At 55.8% G+C, this 23,442-nt stretch overlaps 4 protein-coding genes across 4 annotated transcripts; 2 read left to right on the forward strand and 2 right to left on the reverse strand.

The window, feature by feature from the left end:
- On the reverse strand, positions 1 to 1,489 carry BJ171DRAFT_617781 (paxillin; the record flags this gene model as incomplete). The annotated part of the gene is made up of 4 exons (XM_053115377.1): positions 1 to 288; positions 497 to 753; positions 906 to 1,280; positions 1,477 to 1,489. 4 exons carry the CDS (start codon positions 1,487 to 1,489, stop codon positions 1 to 3), a joined length of 933 nt encoding a protein of 310 aa, XP_052966907.1.
- A 562-nt stretch (positions 1,490 to 2,051) lies between these two features.
- Positions 2,052 to 4,436, reverse strand: BJ171DRAFT_617784 (uncharacterized protein; the record flags this gene model as incomplete). Its single annotated transcript, XM_053115378.1, has 10 exons — positions 2,052 to 2,332; positions 2,431 to 2,493; positions 2,691 to 2,774; positions 2,950 to 3,039; positions 3,148 to 3,174; positions 3,405 to 3,512; positions 3,613 to 3,726; positions 3,819 to 3,892; positions 4,050 to 4,080; positions 4,283 to 4,436. 10 exons carry the CDS (start codon positions 4,434 to 4,436, stop codon positions 2,217 to 2,219), a joined length of 861 nt encoding a protein of 286 aa, XP_052966908.1. The 3' UTR covers positions 2,052 to 2,216.
- A 1,369-nt stretch (positions 4,437 to 5,805) lies between these two features.
- BJ171DRAFT_503756 (glycosyltransferase family 20-domain-containing protein) lies at positions 5,806 to 10,216 on the forward strand. Its single transcript, XM_053110893.1, has 10 exons — positions 5,806 to 6,122; positions 6,343 to 6,466; positions 6,761 to 7,015; positions 7,198 to 7,405; positions 7,548 to 7,715; positions 7,831 to 7,936; positions 8,075 to 8,451; positions 8,552 to 8,641; positions 8,785 to 9,345; positions 9,562 to 10,216. Exons 1-10 carry the CDS (start codon positions 5,960 to 5,962, stop codon positions 9,898 to 9,900), a joined length of 2,391 nt encoding a protein of 796 aa, XP_052966909.1. The 5' UTR covers positions 5,806 to 5,959; the 3' UTR covers positions 9,901 to 10,216.
- Positions 10,217 to 10,254: 38 nt separating this feature from the next.
- Positions 10,255 to 23,352, forward strand: BJ171DRAFT_598856 (uncharacterized protein; the record flags this gene model as incomplete). The annotated part of the gene is made up of 29 exons (XM_053114877.1): positions 10,255 to 10,985; positions 11,130 to 11,174; positions 11,288 to 11,397; positions 11,467 to 13,616; positions 14,501 to 14,572; positions 14,853 to 15,383; positions 15,467 to 15,525; positions 15,737 to 15,794; positions 16,081 to 16,194; positions 16,323 to 16,386; positions 16,505 to 16,667; positions 16,742 to 16,867; positions 16,966 to 17,144; positions 17,274 to 17,372; positions 17,437 to 17,588; positions 17,756 to 17,825; positions 17,899 to 18,072; positions 18,186 to 18,333; positions 18,458 to 18,564; positions 18,763 to 18,868; positions 19,007 to 19,268; positions 19,402 to 19,569; positions 19,639 to 19,711; positions 19,836 to 20,401; positions 20,665 to 20,874; positions 21,037 to 21,231; positions 21,412 to 21,842; positions 22,002 to 22,600; positions 22,725 to 23,352. The coding sequence occupies 29 exons, from the start codon at positions 10,255 to 10,257 to the stop codon at positions 23,324 to 23,326; spliced, it is 8,364 nt and encodes a 2,787-aa protein (XP_052966910.1). The 3' UTR covers positions 23,327 to 23,352.
- Positions 23,353 to 23,442: the final 90 nt, after the last annotated feature.

Below are 23,442 nucleotides of genomic sequence, written 5' to 3' on the forward strand. Positions count from 1 at the left end.
CTATCCGTAGAGCTTGATGTGGCATGGCAGGCAGTATGGCTTCGAGTCGTGGACCTTGAATGCCTTGCCGTTGCTGCCGGGCACATCGGACTGGAGCGTTTGCTGGCAGAAGGTGCACTTGAAGTGGTCCAGGTGGTATCGGCGACCAGCGACATTGAGACACTTGCCAATGATGGGCTTGGAGCACGTCGAGCAAGTCGCCTCGTTGCGTGCGTAAAAGTGCGTCTGGCAGTACGGATGGCCCTCGTGCTCATAGTAGCCCACGTCAACGAGGGATAAGTTGCAGTCCTGGAATCGCATTGTATGTGGTGGACAGTGCGAAACTCATGAGCAACAAAGCCGGTCCAACGCAAACCAAGGGCTGCCCAAGAAGCACATCGACGACCGATTTCGCTGGTCTGCTCCTTCCCACATTCTCTACGACAATACCACTCATTTGTCCGCACCCGTATCGGCCACCGGACGAGCCTCCTCCTCACTCACTCCTATCACTTACCGCACAAGTGAAGCATTCCTTGTGCCACTTTTGATTCAGGGCCACGAAATGATCGCCCACAAGAGGCTTCTCGCAGCGACCACAGACATCGGCAAACAGGTGGCGGTAGTCGTTCTCGCAGTAAGCACGGCCATCGGGGCCTTCCAGGAAGCCGTCGCCCTGCGAGAAGACTTTGCCGCACTGGCAGCAAAAAAAGTGGTCCGGGTGGAAGGCCTTGCCGAGGGCGTTGATACAGCGGCTGGTGATGGGTGTGTGGCCTGGTTGTGGTTGTGGTTGTTTAGTTCCCAGCAGTCAAGAGAGTGTATCTGCTCCTCAGCCTCCAACTGGGCGAGAGGCCACTCACCCCATGATACTCGATCAGACAACTTCCAATCCTCCTCCTCCTACCAGCAACCCCTCAGGCACTTACAGAACTCGCACTTTGGCGAAAATAGCTCGTGGAAGCAGCCTTCGCAGTACGGCCTGCCCTCCATCTCGTAGTACTGGATATTCGCCAGCACCCGGCGGTTGCACGTCGGCCCGGGGCAGACAAAGTGGTTTGGATGGTAAAACTTGCCAAAGGCCTCGACGAGCTGGCGCAGGATGGGCTCCTGGCAATAGTCGCATTTGGGTTTGTTCTGGAGGTCTTGCTGGTCGTCTGGCTGAGCGTTTGGCTGCAACTCGGGCTGCGGGACTGGGTCCTGCGTCGGGTCATAGTCCCACCAGCCCCCGCCTCGCTTGATCTTTTGGAGCTGTGCCCCGGGGAAGTTGGGCTTGGCTGCCTGGATCTCAAAGAGTAGCTTGTCTTTGGGAAACCGAGTTGCCGACAGAGTCAAGGAAGGCAGGCAGTCGATATCAACAGCAATCAGCACTCGAAGCTCGGGAACGCGTACTTTGTTGGTGGCGAACTGGATCGCCCACGGTCCGAGCCCAGACAGTCATGGAACCAAGTGGGACTCCTGACCTTCATCGAGTCGAAGCGCTAGACTATGAGCATATACCTAGCGCATCCATGACAGCGATGATCTGTGTTCCTGAAGCGACTGCGGTAGTGCGAGGCTTGCTATGCAATTCGGCGATGGCGTATGCCAAGGATTGCCTGTCGAACGATCAGGTGCGGAGGAATCTCAGATGCGCCTGCTCAGAGCAGTGCACTCGATCACCAACAGAGCGACAAGTCGGAGAGGTGATTGACAAGCCCTTGTGTGATTGAAATAGCCTCCTCCCCGATGGGAGGCCGAACCCAGCAACGTCATCCAACGACCGTATCCGACATATGCTTCAAAGGCCAGATGCAACCCAGTCTGCAGGATATATCTCATCCAGACCGTCGGAGGACTGTGTCTCGTTGTCTTACGGCAGATAGGAAATATATGTGACGGTCATAGTATACGTGGGGGATGATGATTGGAACTGCACAGCTACCAACGGTCGGAGGGTACCATTTGGTTGGACATAGAGATCGACAGAATGTCAAAGAAAGACAAGAAAGTACAGAGACAGGCAACCGAGGGTGCTTTCCCCGCCAAGGCCGACCAACGCTCGGGCAGGCGCTTCTCTATCCAGCGTCTTCCATGGTCCTCCCGCGAGTTTCGGCCTTGGACGTCTTCCAGCCAGAGCAGTGGCAGCAACAGCAACAGAAACAGAAACAGCAACAGCGATAGAGACTACGACAGCAGTACAAAGACAAACGAGATCGACATGCTGATGGGGGCGACAGACCAAGGGGGGTTGAGGCCGATCAAAAGATGAACTCGCCCTCGGTGGTGTCGGGCACAAAGAGCTCGTATTCCGAGTGCTTGCAGCGGAACGAGAACATGGGCGCGGCCTCCTTGCTTTGGATGAAGTTGGGGGTATCTGGAGGAAGAGGAGCAGCCAAGTGGAATGTTAGTAACCGTAGATCGTATTCGAAATCGAGCCCATCGATCAACTTTCGAGTGACGGCAGGAGCTTACAGTGTCCAGGCCCAGGCATGGGCGACTGGCCATGTCCGTTGGCCGTGTGGTACTCGTACGCATCTACAGAAGGGTCAGGAAGCCCCGATAGTCAGCCAACACGTCTCGCACCGCTATCAGCGAGCTTGTGCAAGTGTCCATCAGATCCAGGCGCCGGCCAAGCCATGCAAGCATTCAGATGATGCTGTATCGACGGACACAACACTGACCCTTTGATCCAGAGAATGGACTCTCGCTCGACTCGTGGTGCCATCGGCTACCAAGCGAGTATGCTGGCGCCGATTTCTTGATTTTGGAGGGATCGAGGGCCGAATAGGCGGCTGGTCCAGGAGAAAATGACTCCACTGTAGGAATGCCGTGGGAAGAAACGATAGAGCAGCGGGGATACGGAGATGGTGTGCACACAAGAAGGCAGTTGGAGGAGCGCTGTTAGCGAAGGAGTGTACGCTCATTCGATTGAACATATGCCCGACATAAACAGGTTGATCTGTTTGCTGGCGCATCTCGGCATTGGCTTACGTTTCATCGGTCGCGGGGGCTTGATGGTGTATGCAGCAGCAGCAGGCATGGTGATGGCCGGACGCAGTCCCAAAGTTGACGCAATCGAATCTGTTGTCGACAAGGGTAGGCGTAGGCAGGCGTGAGTATCAAGTCATCGTCAAGAGCCACCCGATCGATCGGCTCGGGTTTCCTTCGAGCGGGATGTGGACGGCTTACATTCAGCAGGACCCGGATTGATGTTGGCTGGAAGGAGAGGCCACTGGTGAGACGTACGATCGTGCTCATGCCGATGCTCATGCTGATGCTCATGCTGATGCTGATCTGATGCTCATGCTGATGCTGATCTGATGCTCACGCTCGTATTTGTGGCATTTGATCAAGCACGATTGCAGGTGCAAACACACCGCCCAAGCGTGCCCGTCTAGACAAATTGCCATCAAAGAAGCCCATGTCGGCACAGTCGCAGCGCATACCTTTCTCGTTGTTTCGGCGTCCGCCCATACTGTACGCTGGTGCTTTGGCCTCCTTTGTCGGAATGTAGGTCGGATTGTACTTCCCTGGACCAGGGGTGTCCAGATCAACTGCACGAACGTATCCGATAGAATCAGCCGTGGTTGGGTGAGCATCAACGAGCGATATATCGAGTCTCCGATGCGAGTGCCAGAGACGCAGACTCCGTACCATCTCTTCTCTCTTTCTTGTATCCACCCTGGAGCGAGAAGGCCGGTCCTTTCGATGTGCCGGTTCTCGTTGTTTGAGGGAAGAAGGCGTTCGGGCCTGGGGTTTCGCTGGCAACTGGTTGCAGGATGGAATATAGGGTCAGTACTGGTGCCAAGAGAGCTACCAAGAGAACCACAGAGCGAGCAAGCCGTGGCACGAATCGGTACGTTTCCCGTAGAGCTTGATTCCAAAAGAATATGCCGGGGCCCGAACTCCGGTTTTAGCATTCAAGCCAATTGTCCTAAGGGCATTTTTGAGGGTTAGTGGACGGGAATCTTTGGTGCCTGGCCCCGGATGTTGGGCTGCCAGCCGCCCAGCTGTACTTGACAGCCAGCGATGCAAGTGCAGGGCTCAAACAAGACCACAGACACACAGGCCATAAGGAGAGACGTGCTTACGATGGTAGGGTATAGGCAGCTGGTCCAGGACCTGGTCGAGTGGATGCAGCGACTGTGCGTGAGAACCGGCCCGACGACCGACACATATCCAGGCTGTATGTTCTTGCAATAAATGCCCGCTGCAGATGCTGCCCCGCAGACTGCCTCGCAATGTATAAGCAGCCAGGGTCTGCACACACTGTCGGCCACACCGCCTAGCCCCTGCCGTTTGATCATCGTGTGTGGTGCTGTACCTTTCGATCTGGCTGCAATGGGGATCTCGGCGGCACTGGCGACTTCGTTCTCGCTGCCGCCCTCGGCAGGAGCGGTGACGTTTTGGCCGGCCGGGACCTTTGGGAACCGGCTGGCACTACCTCGCTTCGAGTCAGTGGTATTTTCTGGCGGCATGAAGACGCTTGGGATGCAGATGCACTCTATGGACTGTGGGAAGGCGAGTCTGCGGGATTGGTGGTACACCGGAAGCGGTGGGCGGTTACTGGCGACCGAATGGCAAATAGAACCAACGGCAACAGTTGGTGAGGGTAGATAGAGGCCGCGGGCTTATCGGAGCCGACCGTTTCAACAAAGTATGGCCAGGAGAATTAGAGGCGGGCTAGAGGGCCTTGGCGAGACCGCCGAACGGATGGAAAGCGGAGGTTTTGAGGGATGATGTAAGGGGCGATTAAGGTATGACTTGCAGGGCCGCAAAGGCCGGGGATGCGGCCACAGATGGCGAGTAAAGAGCGAGGGTGGAGGGTCGCAGAGAAGGGAATTCGCAGAAACTATATCGCGGAGCACCCCCTTGGCTAGGGGTCGAGACGAGCGAGAGGGGAAGGCACTTGCCCGGCCCCGTATTCGACAGTGGTGTGTGCGAACGGGAGAACAATGGGCCGGTGCGTGTGTCACAAGCAATCAGACTCTCGATGCAGACTCGCCCATCCAACTGTGTTTGACTTTGCGCTGTGGCCAGCCGAGGGCAAAAGCAGGCGGGTAGTGCGGCGGCACTGAGCGAGGATGCGACAAATATGTTTGCGTCGCAATCGCAGACAATGCCGCGAGGAAGCGATGCGAATAGCCCCACTGCGAGCTGTGTGATTGAACATGCGGAAATGTGGTTGGCGATGATGCTGGCCGGCGGCGGCTGTGATTGGGGACGAGGATGTGAGAGCGGTTGTTCACTCGGGTTGTTTCGCACTGTCTGCAGTCGGGTTGTTTTGCACCGTCCACGCTCGGGCTGCTGGTTCACTCCGATGTTGGTGTCTGCATCCGCGGCACAGAAGCTTCCAGCATCATCCGCTGCAATGCGACCCGAGGCATGCAGCACGGAATCGCGGTATCGATGCGATATCCAAGATGATCGCCGAAGCCTGGCATGTCGGGGGTTCACCCAGACACCCAGGCGATAGCGCGTGGGACTTGGTTCCGCTCTCTCCAGGATCCGTGCGCATCTGGCTGCCTTATTCGCTGCAGACGACCATTCCGCAGGACAGGCGCAGAGCAGGGGATCAAACGCGGGTGTCTGTTGTTGCCTTGGTCGGTGCGCCTGGCAGTCTCCTCATGGACCCGCATTCTGCTTGTGGCAGCCCGGGGTTGGACAACTGCATCTACTTGGACAACTGCATCCATCGACTTGGGCGACTGCATCCACCCACTCGGGCGACTGCGTCCATCCCAAACTGCCAGCCCAGACTGCCTTTCCTGGTCGGACGGCTGCAACTCGGTCGCCCAGCCCCAGCAATCCGCCTCGGCCACAGCAAACGTGCGTGCGCAGCACTGGCTGCCACCTGATCCGATAAGCAAACCTCGCGAGTCCCCCCCAGCCCATCATCATCGTCCAGCCCGCCCCCCGGCCTCCCCGGCTTGTCTTCTCCAGCTCGCTGCCTACTCGCTGCCTGCATCGGCCCACGCCCGTCCCTGTCGAACCCACCGCCATGGCATCCTCGCAGTCGCGACTCATCGTCGTCTCCAACCGCCTGCCTGTCACCATCACCAAGAACGAAAATGGCTGGAAGTTTGTCATGTCCTCGGGCGGACTCGTCTCTGGCCTCTCGGGTCTGAAGTCCGAGCAGGATTTTACCTGGATCGGATGGCCAGGTAAATGTAGAATTGCTGCCGTCGCCAGGCGCTCCTCCCCGCTCTCCGCATGCCGGCTGGCGAGGACGGCGGGCGCCTCTACGCCTCTGTCTCCACCTCTTTCTGTCGTCACCGGACCTCGGCTGCCCTCTCGACCCGTATCAGCAGCGTCCAGACCTGGCTACTGACGCCTCTGTGGTCAATCGTCGCTGTGACGACTGTCGGTCGGCTTCTCTTTCAGGTCTGGAGATCCCTGAGGACGAGCGTGAGACCGTTACCTCCCAGCTGGCCGAGCAGTATCACTGCGTCCCCGTCTTCATCTCGGACGACATTGCCGACAAGCACTACAACGGCTTCTCCAACAGGTAATATGGCGGCTGTGTCTTTGCCGATCCGCTCCATGCCTGTCCGCTGCGACTTGCAGTACGATTCAGCAGCTCAATGGTGTAGAGATGTCCACAGCATCAGATACATGACTGGCGGCACTTTCCATGAGTGCCGTTTGTCAACGTGATCGCCCTGGGCCCTGAATCATGCCGCCGCTCTCGATCTGTGGGGAGGGGTGCGGGCTGTCGCATGCACAGCCCGACGGCGGGACAGCACAGGGTTCATGATGCCCAGGACCCAATCTGACAGCGCTTTTCTTTCTGCGCCGCCAGCATCCTGTGGCCGCTCTTCCATTATCACCCCGGAGAGATCACCTTCAACGAGGAACACTGGGAGGCCTACCAGGCGGCGAACGAGGCCTTTGCCGAGTCCATCAGCAAGATTGTCCAGGACGGCGACCTGGTCTGGGTCCAAGACTACCATCTGATGCTGCTTCCTGCCATGCTGCGCTCCCGTCTGTCCCAGTCTGTCAATGTCAAGATCGGCTGGTTCCTGCACACCCCGTTCCCCTCCTCGGAGATTTACAGGTATGTCCCGTCCCTGCCAGCCACTTGCTGTGTCCAGTTCTCCGCTGGCCAGTGGTGTGTCTCGCACTCTACCGGCCGGCCGTCTGTGTGTCCGCTTCCCTGACTTGTTCCTGGTTCCTCGCATCCGTTCCCTGCGCTTGCTCTGCGTGTTTCGGCAATGCCTCCTGTCCTCTGTGCACTAGAATCCTCCCTGTGCGCAAGCAGATCCTCCTCGGCGTCTTGCAGAGCGATCTCTTGGGCTTCCATACGTACGACTATGCCCGCCACTTCCTGAGCTCCTGCACGCGCATCCTGGGTCTCCCGACCATGCCCAACGGTGTCGAGTTCGAGGGCAGGCCCGTCCACATCGGCACCTTCCCCATCGGCATTGAGCCCAACAAGTGGCTGGAGGTATGTGCCCTGCTGCCAAACTTCGGGAGCCTGAACTTGATGGACAAACGCTAGTCCTCGCTTTAAGGCTCGTCCTGTGTGCGAGACACTGCTGGCAACCGAGCTGTGCTTAACCCCCTGTGACCTTGCCGGGCTTCCATAGGGATTGAAGCGCCCCTCTGTTCAGGAGCGCATGCAGAGGCTCAAGGAGAAGTTTGGCAACACCAAGCTGCTCGTCGGCGTCGACCGCCTGGACTACATCAAGGGTGTCCCCCAGAAACTGCATGCCTTGGAGCTCTTCCTGGCCAAGCATCCCGAATGGCAAGAGAAGGTAGTAGCCGTGCATATACCTGTGCCCTGGTACAGAGTCTGTGGAATGGTTGCTCGGTTTGTGACAGCCACGAAACCATCACAGCAACTAACCCAGATTCGGATGACATCCACAGGTCGTCTTGATCCAGGTTGCCGTGCCTTCACGTCAAGATGTCGAGGAGTACCAGCATCTGCAAACCGTTGTCAACGAGCTTGTCGGTCGCATCAACGGCCGTTTCGGTGAGTGCCAGACCAAATGCCAGGTTTGATCCTTTGCCAAACCCTCCGCACCAGAGGTTGGTGCCATCCCCGGTGTGCACACTCGCCGCCCTGATCTGCACACCAGCAATCACTAACTGCTTCCTTTCTTCTGCACAGGCACGGTCGAGTTCACTCCCATCCACTTTATTCACAAGTCGGTCAACTTTGAGGAGCTGGTTGCACTCTATGCTGTTGCCGACGCCTGCATTGTCTCCTCGACTCGCGATGGAATGAACCTCGTTTCGTACGAATACGCTGCCTGCCAGCAGGAGAAGCACGGCGTCCTGATCCTTTCTGAGTTTGCTGGCGCCGCCCAGAGTCTCAACGGATCCATTATCGTCAACCCTTGGAACACCGAGGAGCTCGCCCAAGCCTACTTTGATGCGGTCACGATGCCGGACGATGTGAGGGAGGCCAACCACAACAAGGTGTTCAAGTACATCTCCAAATACACCGCCGGATACTGGGGTCTTACCTTTGTCAACGAGCTCACTGTATGTCTTTGTTGTGGGCGGGGGAGGGGCTGGCACTTGCTGCATCTGGCAATGAATGCATTCTCACCTGCGCTGCTGCTGTTGTCTGTGGCTGTCATAGCGCATCAAGCAAACCCAGGAACTCAAGAAGCTGATACATCTGGACGTCGATGACGTTGTCAACCGATGCGCCAGCGCCACCAAGAAGCGGGTGAGTCTCATTCGGACACAGCGTCGCTGTGATACAGCACCAATCCGTGAGGGTCCCGGACATGGCTGCGGTACCGTCGCCACTGTCTATCGAGTCGATACCGACGCTCGTGCGCTTACCCGACCTTTCTCTGCCTCTCGCAGCTCGTGCTCTTTGACTACGACGGCACCTTGACGCCCACCCACAAGCTGCCCGAGTTTGCGAGACCCTCGGTCGCCACGCTCGAGAACCTCCAGAAGCTGGTTGCCAACCCCAACGTTTATCTCTACATCCTCTCGGGCCGCTCGCGTGTCCACCTCGACCAATGGTTTGGCGAACTGCCCGTGGGTCTGTCGGCCGAGCACGGCTGCTTTGTCAAGCACCCACCCCGTGTCCGCTCCGAGCTCGATGAGATTGACTCGAGCAAGACCATTGCAGCGGTGGAGTCACTCTTGGCCTCAGGGGCGAACGAGGACACTCGCATCCAGTATCCCGATGGCTGGATCAGCCTTGTGGATCAGACCTTTGAGATGACCCAGACTTGGAGAGACACGGTCCGCCCTCTCTTCCAGTACTTTACCGAGCGTACTCCGGGCAGCTTCATCGAGGAGAAGGAGCTGAATCTGACCTGGCACTACCACGGAGCCGATCTTGAGTTTGGCAACTGGCAGGCCTCGGAGCTCCAGGCCAACCTCGAGAAGGTCCTGACGCACAATCCTGTCACGGTAAGGCAGTGTTGGGTTCGGTGGACCCGCCTCCTCTCTGAATGGCAATCTCTTGTCGATGAGCGATCTGGTCGGTGCCTGGCTAGGTTCGACGTGGCATCGACATGCACTTGCGTCCCCCAGCTACTCCACCTCATCCAGTGCGATTGATTCTCGATGCATCCGGCTTTGATGGACTAAACATCATGCAACCATCTTTGCCCATCCATACGACAGATCGTCAAGGGTAACAAGACCCTCGAGATTCGCCCCTCTGCCGTTGACAAAGCGAGCGCCTGCAGGCTGATCATGCGCGACCTCGGCGTCGCCCAAGGCGAAGTGGACTATGTCTTGGTCGTCGGCGACGGCAAGACGGATGAGGTTGTCTTTGAGCTGATCAACAAGACCCAGGCCACCTTTGACGCCCAGGAGCCTGCCAGCGAGGATGTCCCCGCCCCCGCCATCACCACCTTCACCACGACCGTCGGCAAGAAGCAGACCGTTGCCAACCACTTCCTCGAGAACGTCCGCGAGGTCGACTGGCTGCTCTACTCGCTCGCCGAGAAGAGGTTTTAAAGCGCAACGGACCAGCAGCAAGCGCTGTGATCGCCTCCCTCTCCCTCGTCCTCCGAGTGAACAGGATTAGGCACACGAGCTCCTGGCATTTCGACTTGATATGCTCTTTGTCCTCCCCTCCCCCTCCATTTTATATCCCGTTCTCTCCTTTATCTCTTGTCTTTTTTTTTGCTCCGTAACGAACCTTTAAACTCCCACTTTGTGTCTTGTTAGATTCCGGTACCGTGCGCGCTTTGACTGGATGGATCCTGCCGTGAGTCTCTTGCTTTACAGGCAATCCAATAAAAAACGGGACACCCGGGATTTTGACCATTCATCGAATATTTTGTTACCCAATGTTATCGCGCGCTGGCCATGACCATTCGCCACACATCCCGGGTCCCAGCTCGCAGATCCACTTTCTTCGAGCAGGCATGTCCAGTCATTCGCACCCTGATTGAACAGGACCCGTTCCAGACTGGTCCTGTGTTGCAATGCAAGCTCGAGTCCATCCTCCAGAGGAAAGTATCACTCTCACTCTGCCACACTGCCATCCAGCGAGCAGGTCTCTCACACAAGAGGGCAACACACCTCTACAAGTCCAAGCGACTGGATGAGCGAGTGGCACAGTTCAGGGACCAGGTCCGCTCCATCGACCCGCGGCGATTCGTTTTTGTCGACGAGACGGGGATCAGGAAATCCATTTTCCCTCTTTACGGATACTCGCCGAAGGGTGCTCCGCTTCGCCAGTGCAATCACATGAAACACAAGTCTGTCTCGGCTGCATTTGCCATCAACCACTCTGGTGTGCTGCATCGCATGTACATCCCCACATCATTCAAGACACACTCGATGGTCGAGTTCTTTGAGCGAGCGACCTTCCCAGACGACTCTGTGGTTGTGATGGACAATGTCAGCATGCACAAGACAAGGGCTGTCCTGGACTGCATCGAGCGCCGAGGATGGTCAGTGATCTTCACCCCACCTGCTTCACCCGACTTCAATCCCATCGAGAACTTCTTTGGGGTTGTGAAGCATCAGTACAGGAAGGCAGCAGCGCTGAATGCGTCCGAGGGGTTCAAGGTCGGGATGGTGACCCTGTTTGAGTCTGCCGTTCGGAGGGTGCTTCCAGATGTCTTCCCACGGCTGATTGAGCGAGCGATGCGCTTCTGGGGTTGAGTTCCCTCCAATCAAGCCGCCGTTCTCACGTTCACATCCCTGTCTTGAACCTCTCGGCGATTTTTGAACAGGGTCACTTCCCCAACCAGCCCGCAACGACGGGCTCCTGCTCTTGGGTATAAATGTCCCACCTTCGTCCTGCTGCTTTCTTCCCTCATCTCGCCTTGATCTGATCATTCGCGCCATTGTACGATAAAAAAGTCTCTGCTCTGACCAGTACCACTGGCAGGCATCCAGCATTCTCTGGCCCCATGCCTCCGAAGCGTAAGGGTACCGGTGATGGCCAGCCTCGGCCACCCAGGCCCAAGAAAGCCAAGTCACAGTCGGAGCCTGTCTCTGGTTCGTATTCTGACCCCACGCATGCTTGTTTCTCTGTTGCTCCGTCGCTCACCACCACTGCTTCTGCAGATCCAATGGATGTCGATCCCACCGAGCCTGGTCCATCTACTTCCTCGAGTACCGGCAAGCGATGTCGCCAGTGCGATGGCACCGATCACGAACGTTGCAACACCAGCAAATGTCCCAAATACCGGCCCCTCAAGAGTTCTGTCGTCCCACTCGTGGATGGAAGGTCATCCGCCCCTCAGTTCAGCTGCTTCAAGCAGACGATGGATGGCTGTTGTCTCAATCCCGCTCTCCGCGACAAGATCCAGGCCACCGTCGAGGCCATGACCCAGATCCAGTTCGAGGCATCCAGGCTGCTCAACCTGCACATCCTCCGGTGCATCGAGCAGGATCTTCCCGTCCCCGTCATCTCCAAGGCCACCCCTGCTTTCATCCGCCAGTGCTTCACGATTGTCGAGGCCGGTGCCCTCTCCCCGACCGGGGACAATGAGAAATACAACGAGCATCTGGTCGCTTCCTTTCGCGACTACCAGACCACTCGGCACGCAGACCTGCCTCCGGCCCCTCGTCTGCCTGATGGCGCTCACAGTCAGCTTCTCACCCTGGCTGTCAATGCCTATGCCACCAACTGCACCACCCACCTCAACCTGGCCTACTGGCGACTCCTTCGCCGCTTCTGCGCTGCCGTCTTCCCAGCCAACAAGCACAAGCACGAAGCCATCGAGGCCTGTCTCGAGCTCTTCGAGAAACCAGGGCAGACTCCACCCAAGGCCGATCTCGAGTTCCTCTATCCAGACTTTGGCCACGTCCTGGACGAGTTTCGGTACAGCAACGACCAGGACCGCTTCCGGGCCCTCCATCGCCTCTCACACCATGTGAGAATCCTCGCCCGAGACAAGATGGTCGACGATGTCCACAAGTGGATCGACTGCGACATGCCCGCCCTCCGAGTCACCGAACTGCAGCGCCAGGCCAAGCTGGACGAGCTCACTACCCAAGGCATTCCCTCCGACGACAAGAGGTTCACCACGGCCAAGTCTGAGCTCGGCACCACCAAGGCCAAGATCAACAAGCTGGCATCCAGGATCAACTGGGCACTCAAGCAGCTCGCTCTCGACACTCCTCCGGCCGTGTGCACGATAGTTCCTCTATGCACAGCCAAGGTCAAGTATGTCAAGATTGACACGGTCACTCTCTGGCAACTCCTTGACACCGAACAGCACCTTGGCCTCACCTGGGACATGCTCAAGGAAGAAGGTGAGGACGGCATCAACAACCAGGATCGTCTCTGGCGCAGCTGCTTCAAGCTGCGTAGTTCCCTCTTCCAAGAGCGAGACGTGAACAAGAAGCTGTTCAACTACGAGATCAGCACCGATGGCATTGGATGCACCATCGGCCTCGTCAAGTTTGTGCGTCGAACCGATCACACCGAGACCACCACACCCGTCAAGACTGCCGAGCAGCGTATCCAGGCCCACATCGGCAGCCCAGACCCCGACAAGACCACTTGGATTGGCATCGATCCTGGAGTCGGCTCCATCTTCACGGCGGTCATCCAAGCACCGGGCCACCAAGACGAGGTGGTCTCGTTCTCCAATGGCCACTACCAGCACATGTGTGGCCACAAGTCCAACACCGACTGGCACAACACCATGAAGTATCGACTCAGCATCGAGACCTGGATGTCGACCACCCCCTCGCCCAAGGTGTCGTCCTCGGAGGCCTTCAAGGTCCATCTCACCCATGTCCTGCGACCGGAGCTGCGAGTGCAGCTCGACTTCCACCTTGGCAAGAAGGCCCGTCACCATCGCTTCACGGGCCACAAGAGGCGCCAAGTGGCCGTCGACAGGATGTGCAAGGCCGTCCTGAAGCACGCCCCGATACGGACCGATGTGGTGATCGCCTTTGGCAATGCGTCATGGCGTCAAGGCAAGGGCTATGCATCCAGCCCTCGGAGGCAGCGGTTTGCTCGGTACTTTGAGCAGTTCGAGCACCACCGACGCCGTCCCAATCACCCTCATGGAAGCGTCAAGGTGGCCTCAACGAACGAGTTCAACACCTCGCAGGTGTGCTCCAAGTGCCTGGAGCCAGTTCGGTTGGAAGGACTCGATGCGCCCAGTGTTGCGAATTCCCACTTTGTCAGGAGCTGCAAGAATCCCAGCTGCCGGACAGTGTGGAATCGCGACGTCAATGCGGCGCGCAACATGATCACAGTATGCAAGTCGATTGTGGAGACCGGAGGGCGACCGGCGGTCTTCACTCGGAGGCTGCCAAAGTGATCTGTTTTATTTCTTGTGGCTTTGCTTGACGCAAGCACAGCACATACTACATGTTCATGGAAACGGCTATATTGTCCCGTTTTTTTCTGAATAAAGTGTACACATGAGTAAACGGGGCGCCCTCACGATCCCATTTGTCAGCGTAGTATGCGATGGCATGCGTCAAGCTAAGCCATAAGAAATAAAACGGATCACTTTGGCAGACTCTGAGTGAACACCACCAGTCGCTCTCCGGTCCCCACAATCGATCCGCACACTGGCCTCGGAGTGCCAGCGGTGAATGGTGCCCTTGGACACACTGGCGAATGACCATGGTCAGCACGCGATGGTATTGAGTAACAAAATATTTGATCAATCGTCAAAATGACGGATGTCCCGTTTTTTATTGGATTGGCTGTAACCGTTTGATTGGACGAGCGCTGGAGACGCCGCGCTGTGGAGGGTCTCATCCCACAGATTCACCGACGAATGACGTCGACAGAGCCAACCATGATTGGGCAGCATTGTATTCTGATCTAGAGTGACGGATCGGATGAGACAACAGTCCGCCGCAGGGCGGGCCATCAGCGTTGGAGCGGACAGGGTGCAGCGACGACTCCATACTTACCAGTGCTTTGTACGAATACTCGCTGTTGGGACCGGCCAGGTATCCCTGGGTCTTCCGGGACATCTTGTCTTGACCAAGCATCGACTTGACTCCCTGCAACAGGTAATCGCCGACCTGTCTGTGGCGACCACTTCCTGGAAATGGACTATGTCGCAGAGTCTACTTCGCGGGAACTGGCTCAGACAACCAGCCCATCGAACGGCCGCTCCAGTCCACACGAATCCGGTCCGTCAAGGGCCAGCTCAGGATTCGGCTCAAAGACTACATCACCAAGCAGACCAAAGTCGGCCGGCGACGTTGATGGCCTCGACAGGATCGTTGCGAGTCCTCAACCGGGCTCGAGAGGCTCTCGTCCAACATCCGCACACACCCCGGCACAGATATCCAATGCCGGTAGCAAAGATACCACCGCAGCATCGTCACAGGCTTCGCTACAACGCTCGGCTGCAGCAGCTCGTGCTGCCATAGCCAATAGCGGCCCGCTCTCACGAAGGTCATCTAGTGCAAGGTCCCGGCGGAGCAATAGCCCCACAGCAAGCCGAGCACCATCGTCGCTGCGACAGGAGATCGTGCCGTTGTCCAAGGAGGCTTCAGAACGGGCAAAGAGGTTCTGGGAAATCGTGAGAAAGGCCTTTCTCCGCAAGGACATTGACGCCTTTGCGCTTCTGGCGGGCACAAAGGCGCCAGTGCCCTATCCCATCACCATCCGCCAGGGGTTCCAGTTCAAGTACCGCCTGAGGTCCAAGCATGCGATCGTGTGTGCCATCCAGCATCCTCGGGTGCCGATCCGCTTCGAGGGCGGCTGTCTCGGAACCGAAGCCGACGCTGGCTACGAGGAAAGCGAGGACGAAAGCAGCCTCGAGGACGACCACGACCACCCGGACGGGAAGGAGAGCACCAAAGTCAAAAAATCGAGGCCGTACACGATCGCCTGTGTCGACCGCGCTCGCGGGATCATTGTCTGGGATGTTACCCGGGTGTCCTTCAGCACCAAGCCGCGGATCATGCTCAAGCTCAAGACCGACCTGACCAACTTTGTGTTTTTGTCAAAGTTTGGCATGTACTGCGGGTGCTCGTATGACAAGTCGATCAAGGTTGGTCAGGCGGTTGGTGAATGGCACTGCGGATTTGCGGGGCGATTCCATTCGGAGGTGACGCCGGGCTGACCAAAGTACAGTTTTTCAACGCCAGATTCGAGCTTGCTAATATCTATTATACCATGAAGGCCGTTCAGTTGTGAGTTGATCAGCCGGACGCATCCACATCCGCATCTGTCCGCATGGGCACTTGTCGGACGACGAGTACAGCTGGATGATTGCACATGCCTTTGCTATCCCGACTACATCACCGTTGTCGCGATCGAGCAAGCGCGCGGCTGCAGCAGCACTGCTCGCGCCTCGACCCGAAAGCTTATGGATTGTACTTTTCTCACCATTCTTGGTTCTAGTGTGCGCTACAACTCCATCAGCCATGAGCTGGTGACAGCCGGATCGCATAACATCTGCGTAGGTGCTCCCGACTATCCGCGGGATGATCGTGCTACCGCGCGGGGCCTCGACTGGGGGTCTAACGAGCCGTGATGAACCGATTGTAGGTCTGGACAATCCAAGGGCGAATGCACAAGTAAGTTGATGAGGGCACCAAGTAGTAGTATCACACTGTTCTCTTGAGAGAGTGGCTAGAATTCATTGTGAGGGTGGCACCTCTGGGTGGGAGTGGATGGAGTTTATTGAGTCCAAGTTCTCACGGTGCACCCCTTGGCTCCTGGTCAGAGGGGTTGTGCATCTGCAGCCGACTCTAAAGTACGAGATCGAGACCGATCTTTCGACAGACGAATGGATCACCAGCATCTATCTCGATGAAGCAAATCACAGGATGTACGCCATCATCGACACGCGGATTTTGGTACGTGACCAGCTCCTGGCCATATCAGCGACGATCATGGACTCACAACTATGTTTCATTCGGAGCAGGTATACGACCAGTTGTTTGGGGAAAGAGTGGAATGCATGTCGCAAGTCTCCAATCGGCAGATATGCTGCATTCTGCACTACAGCGAATATAATTACACCATCATCGCCTGCGCGGATGGGTCAAGTAAGTTCTGGACAGCCGAGCTCGTTGCGGGTATTTGCTACGTACTCACACCATGACACTTGGCTCCTTGTACATCACCTCCCCTCATCTCACCTCACCTCACACCTTGCCACCATAGTCAAGATCAAGAACCTCACCAATGCGGTTGTCCATGAGTTCACAAGCCACACAAAGCGTGTGACGGGGCTGGCGGTCTATCCCTTTGGGCCAATCATCATGTCTTGTGCGCTCGACATGACGGTCCGTATGTACAATCTCAAAAACTTCAAGGAGGTTTACTGGTGAGCACATCATCGTAGCGCCACTCACATAACCCATCCTCCGTACTGACTGCTGTAATTGGTGGCGGGCAAAGCTTCCATATTCGTGAACAGCCGATGGGAATCGAAATTGCCGACAAGGCCGTTTTGAACATCTATACAAGGGAGGGGATCCTGGCTTGGAATCTCAACCATATCAATACAAGCTTCTCGTCCATCAAGTGAGGCACTTTGTCGTGCGGGGTCATCTCGAGAGACCGTGCCTTGGCAATGTAACTAAGTGCATATACCGTATGCTCACTCTTGTTGAATATCGCAGTTCGCAGGCTAAGCGTCTTGTCAACTATCAAGGCACTAGAACTCCATGTCGTATCTTGGCGTGGAGCGATGATAGCGTCATTCGGCTCATATCGCCCGCGACCGGCAAGTCCATAACGACTGTGCTGCCGCTTGTCGAGTCCGAGTCCATCACGGCGCTCAGCTATTGTCCGTCGATAGGTACTTGAATCGAGTCGATATGCTTGCTGAGGCAGACGAGGTCTTCAAAATAAGGATGATGTCTGAAACGTCGGTTGGGCGGCCAACTGCCATTTCTTCTGACGCTGTGCCTCATCTTGGCTGCAACAGAGAAGCTGTTTATCATGCTCACCAACTCTGAGATCTGGGTTATCGCCACCAACGTGAATCCGTGTCTGGTCGTGGATATATGGCGACCCAACGGACCAAGTAAGCCTCCATCCCACATTGCTGCAGTGCGATATTCACAATCTAACATGGGCCTCGCTCCCAGTCCGCGAGGATTGCACATGTATATGCGTTTGCGATGGCGTGTTCCAGCATCATCAGCCATCGCCCAGTGGGTACGAGCGCAGCAAAGGATTTGCCTTCTTGTTCGGCGGAACGGGCAACGGTCAAGTTCTGGTGTATACACGGTTTGGGGTGGTATGCGATCGGTATCAGGTCAGTTTCCGGCTGATCCACCGCGGACACGATTCGACGACTTCATTGTAGCATTCGAATCTGCGAAGAAACGTGCAGGATACCAACGTTGATTCATCCAGAGCATCGCTCGTGCTGCTCACGCACACACATGTGTGTTCCTTTGATAGCTCCATAATGGTGAAGTCACGCAAATCATCTACATCTCCAAACAGCAGCTTTTGATTACGGGAGGTGCAGGTAGGACCCCGCATCCGCATCGGATCCTTAATTTACGCCTACACTCAGACGAGCTCCGATCTGGCGGTATCAGACGAATTGATCAAGATATGCACACTGGAGCCCATGAGCAGCGAGCTGATCCAAGTCAAAGTGAGCATCAAGGCTGGATTCATACCGCGGCTTATATCCATTAGCGACAATGCCGTGGCAGCAACGTCCGATGACTGGAGCATCCACATGTTTCAATTCAACCTGCATCGGAACGGTACGCACAGATTTGAAAGAGTACCAGCTCGATCAATGGCATGTCCGGTCGTTAATTGGTGGCTTGTTGAACTTCCCCCATTTGCTCACCATCCTCTACAATCCTGGGAGCAGAGAGCAGAAAAATGCCGACGCATCTGCGCTCCGACGACCACACGGATGCGGTCACAGCAATATGTCCAATCCCTATGCTTGGCCTGTTCATCTCCTCCTCGCGAGATGGCACGCTTCGTTTGTGGGATAGCTTCAACACTCTGATCAGGTTCGTTTTCACCCACCAAGACTGACTGCTGATCGATACAGTGTAACTGCATCATGGCGTCGTCGCCCTTTTCCGCGCGCCACGATCCCGGCTTATCAAACTCAACCAACCCAATGTAATGCAGAGAGGTGCAGTTCACGCAGCCGCTCGAAGCTGTCTGCGTCAACTCAGAGAGAGGAGACATTCTTGTTGGCATCCAGAACCGAGTCGACATCATTCAGTACTCTTTGTGTAAGTACCGTCGTGCCACAGAGCTGAATATGCGGCATCAAAGATGTCAGGCATATGCAATTTACTACATCTAGTCTTGAGCGCGGCTTGAGATACATGCGTTTGGGTTCTCAATGACCTCAGCGATCGCCGTGCAATCGAGGCAACACTTGCCAAGGCTCGTCTTCGTCAGCACTCATGACCCATCACATCGAATAGATCTGCCTCCCGGATACATTGCCACAGTGCAGTCCCTCGAATTTCCGGAGATGCCGGTGGAGCCTTCCTTGCCCTTTGACGACAATCAAGCGATTTGGAAGGCGGTGTACGAGAGGAAGATGGCTAGGTGGGTGTTGGTCGCAGTTTGCGGCATCCTGTGCACTCGAAGGCTGATTCATGAAGGGGATATAGTGATCGCACTGGCTGAAGTATTCACTTGCACCGACTGTGGGCTTGAATCAAGACCGCTGCAGAGCTATTCGACAAGACAAGACTTTTTTCACGCCATCAACCTTGTCAGCACGGGTGTGGAGGCTCTCAGCTCTCAAAGCCTCTCCTCCGCAACTACATTCGAACTGGAGACTCCGATGTTGTCAAAGGAGCATCAACTCAGCTCAACCGAAAACATTTATCGAATGTTGGATGTTTTGATGCTGCGCCGGCAAGAAGTTGTCGACCGTGCCAAGAAGCGTATCAGCGAGGAGCTGTCCAACGTCCGGCGCAAGGTAAATCGATATTTGCCGGCCGATGATGATGATGATGATGATGATGATGATGATGATGATGATGATGATGATGATGATGATGATGATGATGATGATGCAAAATGCTTCGTAAGCTGACACTGTGTATGGACAGGATCAAATCCTCCACGAAGAGTACGAAAAGTATATCAAATACAGGCCTCTGATGCAACGCGAGCTTGAAGAAGACAGTGAGAAAGCTGGCTACAGGAGCTACTCGTTGAGCTATCTGCAGTTCTCAGCACCAATAACCCCTAGAGGCGAGGTTGCCGAAGAGCTTACGGTGAGTTATTTAGCAGACACGAGAGGAGCATCAACGATGATGCTGCAATCGAGACTGAGCCACACGCAGCTTCTCAGAGAGGTCAAGGAGATTCAAATGAACGAGGCCGAGTCGATCGAGAGCGTAGCTGCTCTAGAGCAAGGTATGCAATGCCAATCGAGCTGGACTCGCACGATACGGACGAAGATATGCGAATGAAATCGACGCCGACTTCTGGCTTGGTGCGAGTTCATCAAGATTTACACCGTATCCTGCAATCTTCCCAGCTGCAGAATCAATTCAGTCAGTGACGCTAGAAGAACCAAGTGTCCCTATCATTCAAGAAGTTCCTCAGGAAAGCATTTCACAAATCATCGCCAAAATGCCAGTAACACCAAAGCACAGACTGAAAGTTGCCCCGGATGGAGAGATTCCAAACTCGGTGCTTTCTCACAACGTCGAGTCGTGGCGATCAAAGCACACGGGATATCAACGTGCTGGGGCAATCAGAGGCATTCGACGAAAGAAAAAGGAAGCACCCAAGCCTGCTGACACTGTCGAGCGCAAGAAGAAGAGCGACGAGTACAAGGAGAGACTCAAAAATCTACTCGAGAACATGGCCAAGAAAGAGGAGGAAGAGAAAGCACAGGCAAACGAGGCTAATATCGTCGTTATAGAGGATGAAGATGAGAATGAAGCGGAGGAGGAAGAGGAGGTCTACAGATCGAGGCTGCCTGCGAATACTGGGCTCCGAAACGTCCAGATGTACGATCCTATCGTGCAAGTTGTGGCAGAGAAGGTCCCGATGATCGTGCAGAAAGCTCTGGCGTTCTCATGGTTTCCGGACGACGAGGTGAGTTTCTCTTCAAGTTCTTGGCAGTCGCTTGGTGGATACAGTTGTAGCGGATCTTGTACCGCTCCAGTTCAATGGAGACAGATCCCCATCTCTTGGGCGGATCGGTGCGGGCGACTCACAACCGAGCAGCTCTATCACACACAACAAGCCGTGAACGATCCGTATGGTGTCGTGCGTCCATCGAGCCGAAAACTGGTATGTACTCCGAGAATATCGAAATGAATGCCATACAGTGTCTCTAACGACCAACACCGATGCAGAAAATCAATCCGACGCCAGAAGCCATCGCCGAGATCATAGTGGGCAAACTGTGGGAGTACTCCAAGCCGGAAATCAAGCTGGAGATGCTGGACTTTATCAATTGGATCTATGAGGAGCTCGGCATCCGAGACACAACTATGATTATGCGAACACTCTGCAGGTATCTGCAGTCGAGGCTCACCGAGTCGATGGATGACACCGATGTCAAGGTAAGCACGTTTGCTACAGGCTATTGTGGGCGACCCGGTGATTGCCCGTGCTCTCATATCCTTCTGGCATCATACCTTTGTGTCAATCTGGACTTCAAATGCTCCCACGCACTCGATAGCTGACGGCAGACATGCTTTGGATACTCTCGTCTTGACACCCAGCTTCGAGAAAAGATCATAGGTGTTTTGACAAAGTTCTCGGTTCCATATACCGAAGTGATATCGACGTTGATCATGCAGCTGATCTTGCCTTACGAGCCGATTGTCGCGCCATCAAAGCACTTGATGTCAGCACTCGGAATTGCTTGTGCCGAAAGTCAGTTCCTCAAGATGCAGATTGAAGAGATCTACAATGAGGTAGGCCAGTACTATCCACGGGCCTTACTCCTGCTCCTGCTCTACCAACATCTCGATCATGTCGCACGATGGTGCCAGCAGCGATAATGTCGCCGACTGAGCCGACAATCACCAATGCCGCGCATACAGGCGCAGGGCTTGCTTTGACCAACATACAACTTGGATGTGTTTGTGGCGCAGTCTCAAAACCAACTCATGGCATTTAATGCCGCAAGGGGTGAGAGTGGATCTCGGCCACAAACGCTCACGAAACCAAAAGACTTCCGGGAGCTAGCGACGCTGTGGATCCGGACGTGCTTGAAAAACTACTTGATGAAGACGCTGAAGGATAAGGACGCAATTGCGCTTCTAAAGAAGCTCACTCCCTTCGGAATCGAAGACCGCGGCAGCACCAGCAACTCGTCGGCACCAAGCACCCCTGCTCAAGCATCCTCAACGGGCACGGCAAAAACTTCAAACCCAAGTACCCCCTCCAATCAAATCGACAAATCTCGGCGCTCGTCCGTCAAGGGTCGCCGCGAGTCCACAGCCACACAAAGCAGGAGACCAACGAGCCCGCAGAAGACCCGCTCACGCCAGACCTCGATCGCTACTGGAGCAAACCAAGGCAGGTCCACGCCTGGAAGCAGGCCGAGGGCAAACAGCGTGACCGGCCATTCAGATCTTGATGCAGCAGACCCAAAGTTCCCATCTGGCTCACACAAGGCTGGCTCACGTCGAGGCTCGTTGGCTGTCGGTTCAACACAGGATCGGGCAACACCGACGGGCAGGCCAAGGGCAAGTAGCGTCAGCTTCCATCCGGATGTCGGCGAATCCGGTCCGGAGGATCCAAAAGACCAGCTCAGGCGCCTTGCCGTCACGCTTGAAAGCTCAAACGAGAAGCTGGATGAAGAGACCAACGAGGCCATTGTCTCACGCCCGGTGACAGCCATCGGTGACTCGACCATAGAAGGAGTTGTCATCGAGACCCGGGATCCAGGCTCACGCGATCCGGTGAGCATCTTGCGGAATCCTTCCGGCCAAGACTTTGTGGATGCAGTGAACTACTTCATTGTCACATTGGAAAAGAAGGCGGCGAAGGAGGAGCAAGAACGGCTTGCCAAACTGCGCGAGCAGTCCGCGCAGGCCCAGAGACAGCGTCTCGAAGCTGAAAAGAAAGCACAGCTCGAGGAGTACCTCAGACAGAAAGAAGAGGAGCGACAGGCCCGATCGGCCGCACGACGAGAGAGAATAGCCAGTCTCAGGGCGCAAGAGAAGGCCAAGGCCGACGAGTCCCAGAAGAGGCGACGCGGAGTCAACTGGAAGACAGTCGGACAGACGCACCAAAGCAAATGCCATCCGTCACGGGAAACACTCAACGTTGCCTTGGGTGAGTTTCGTCGCCCACTTTCCATGTTTGGCTGCAGACCGTCAGTCCGAGCCACAGTCCGGCTGGCTGCACATTCAGACATCCGGGCTGACACGGGCTCCTGATCCTTGACTTCCTCACGCAGACAAATTTCCGTCCATGTGTGGATCCTTCTTGCGATCGTTCACCAATGAAATCACCCTCAACATGGCATCGCTGGCCAAGACCATGCCGATGGAACACGTCGTCTTGAGCCCGTTTGGCGAGCCTCCACTCTCCCAGAGGATTCTGTCCGCCGCAGCCCGAGAAAAGGTTCATGGGCGAGACTATCCGTACTCGCCGTTTGTGAACTCGCAACACACCTTGGTCCCGGAGTGGAAAGAATATCACGCCGATGAACGACGTTCTTCGACGACTCGTTCGGATGTGTCGTATATCCGGGCGCCGTTGACTTTCCGTGAAAACAACGTAAGGATCGTCAAGGATCTCTACCTCCAAGAATTCGACCCGGAGGGCGACGAGTCAGCAAAGTTCAAGACCCAGAAGAAGTACTTTATTCCATCGCTTGCCGTTCCTGACATTGACGATGAGTTGAATGACGAGCTCCAGAACATGGACGAGAGCGAGCGCCCTTCCCAGGCACACTCGCACCGACACTCGCACTCACACTCGCACTCGCAGTCCTTCCATCGGCTTTCGGAAACAGACCAGCAGCTTCAAAGAATGAAAAACAGGCGCTACATATAGCCGATCTGTTGAGCCAACTGTGCCAGCAAAGCTGCTCTCCAGAGATATGGGTGCCGATGCAAGGACCGCACTGTTGCGGCGTTAGCAGGGTCTATCGGCCCCCTCCCGGTTTGGGA

This window comes from Polychytrium aggregatum, assembly GCF_025602895.1.
Source record: "Polychytrium aggregatum strain JEL109 chromosome Unknown BJ171scaffold_17, whole genome shotgun sequence".
NCBI classification, from domain to species: domain Eukaryota; kingdom Fungi; phylum Chytridiomycota; class Chytridiomycetes; order Polychytriales; genus Polychytrium; species Polychytrium aggregatum.

Bases quoted from the DNA above. Each gene is read 5' to 3' on its own strand.
- BJ171DRAFT_503756 (XM_053110893.1), top strand. From the start codon at position 5,960: ATGGCATCCTCGCAGTCGCGACTCATCGTCGTCTCCAACCGCCTGCCT. The intron at 7,406-7,547 runs GTATGTGCCCTG...GGGCTTCCATAG, and splicing joins AGCCCAACAAGTGGCTGGAG to GGATTGAAGCGCCCCTCTGT. The intron at 7,716-7,830 runs GTAGTAGCCGTG...TGACATCCACAG, and splicing joins ATCCCGAATGGCAAGAGAAG to GTCGTCTTGATCCAGGTTGC.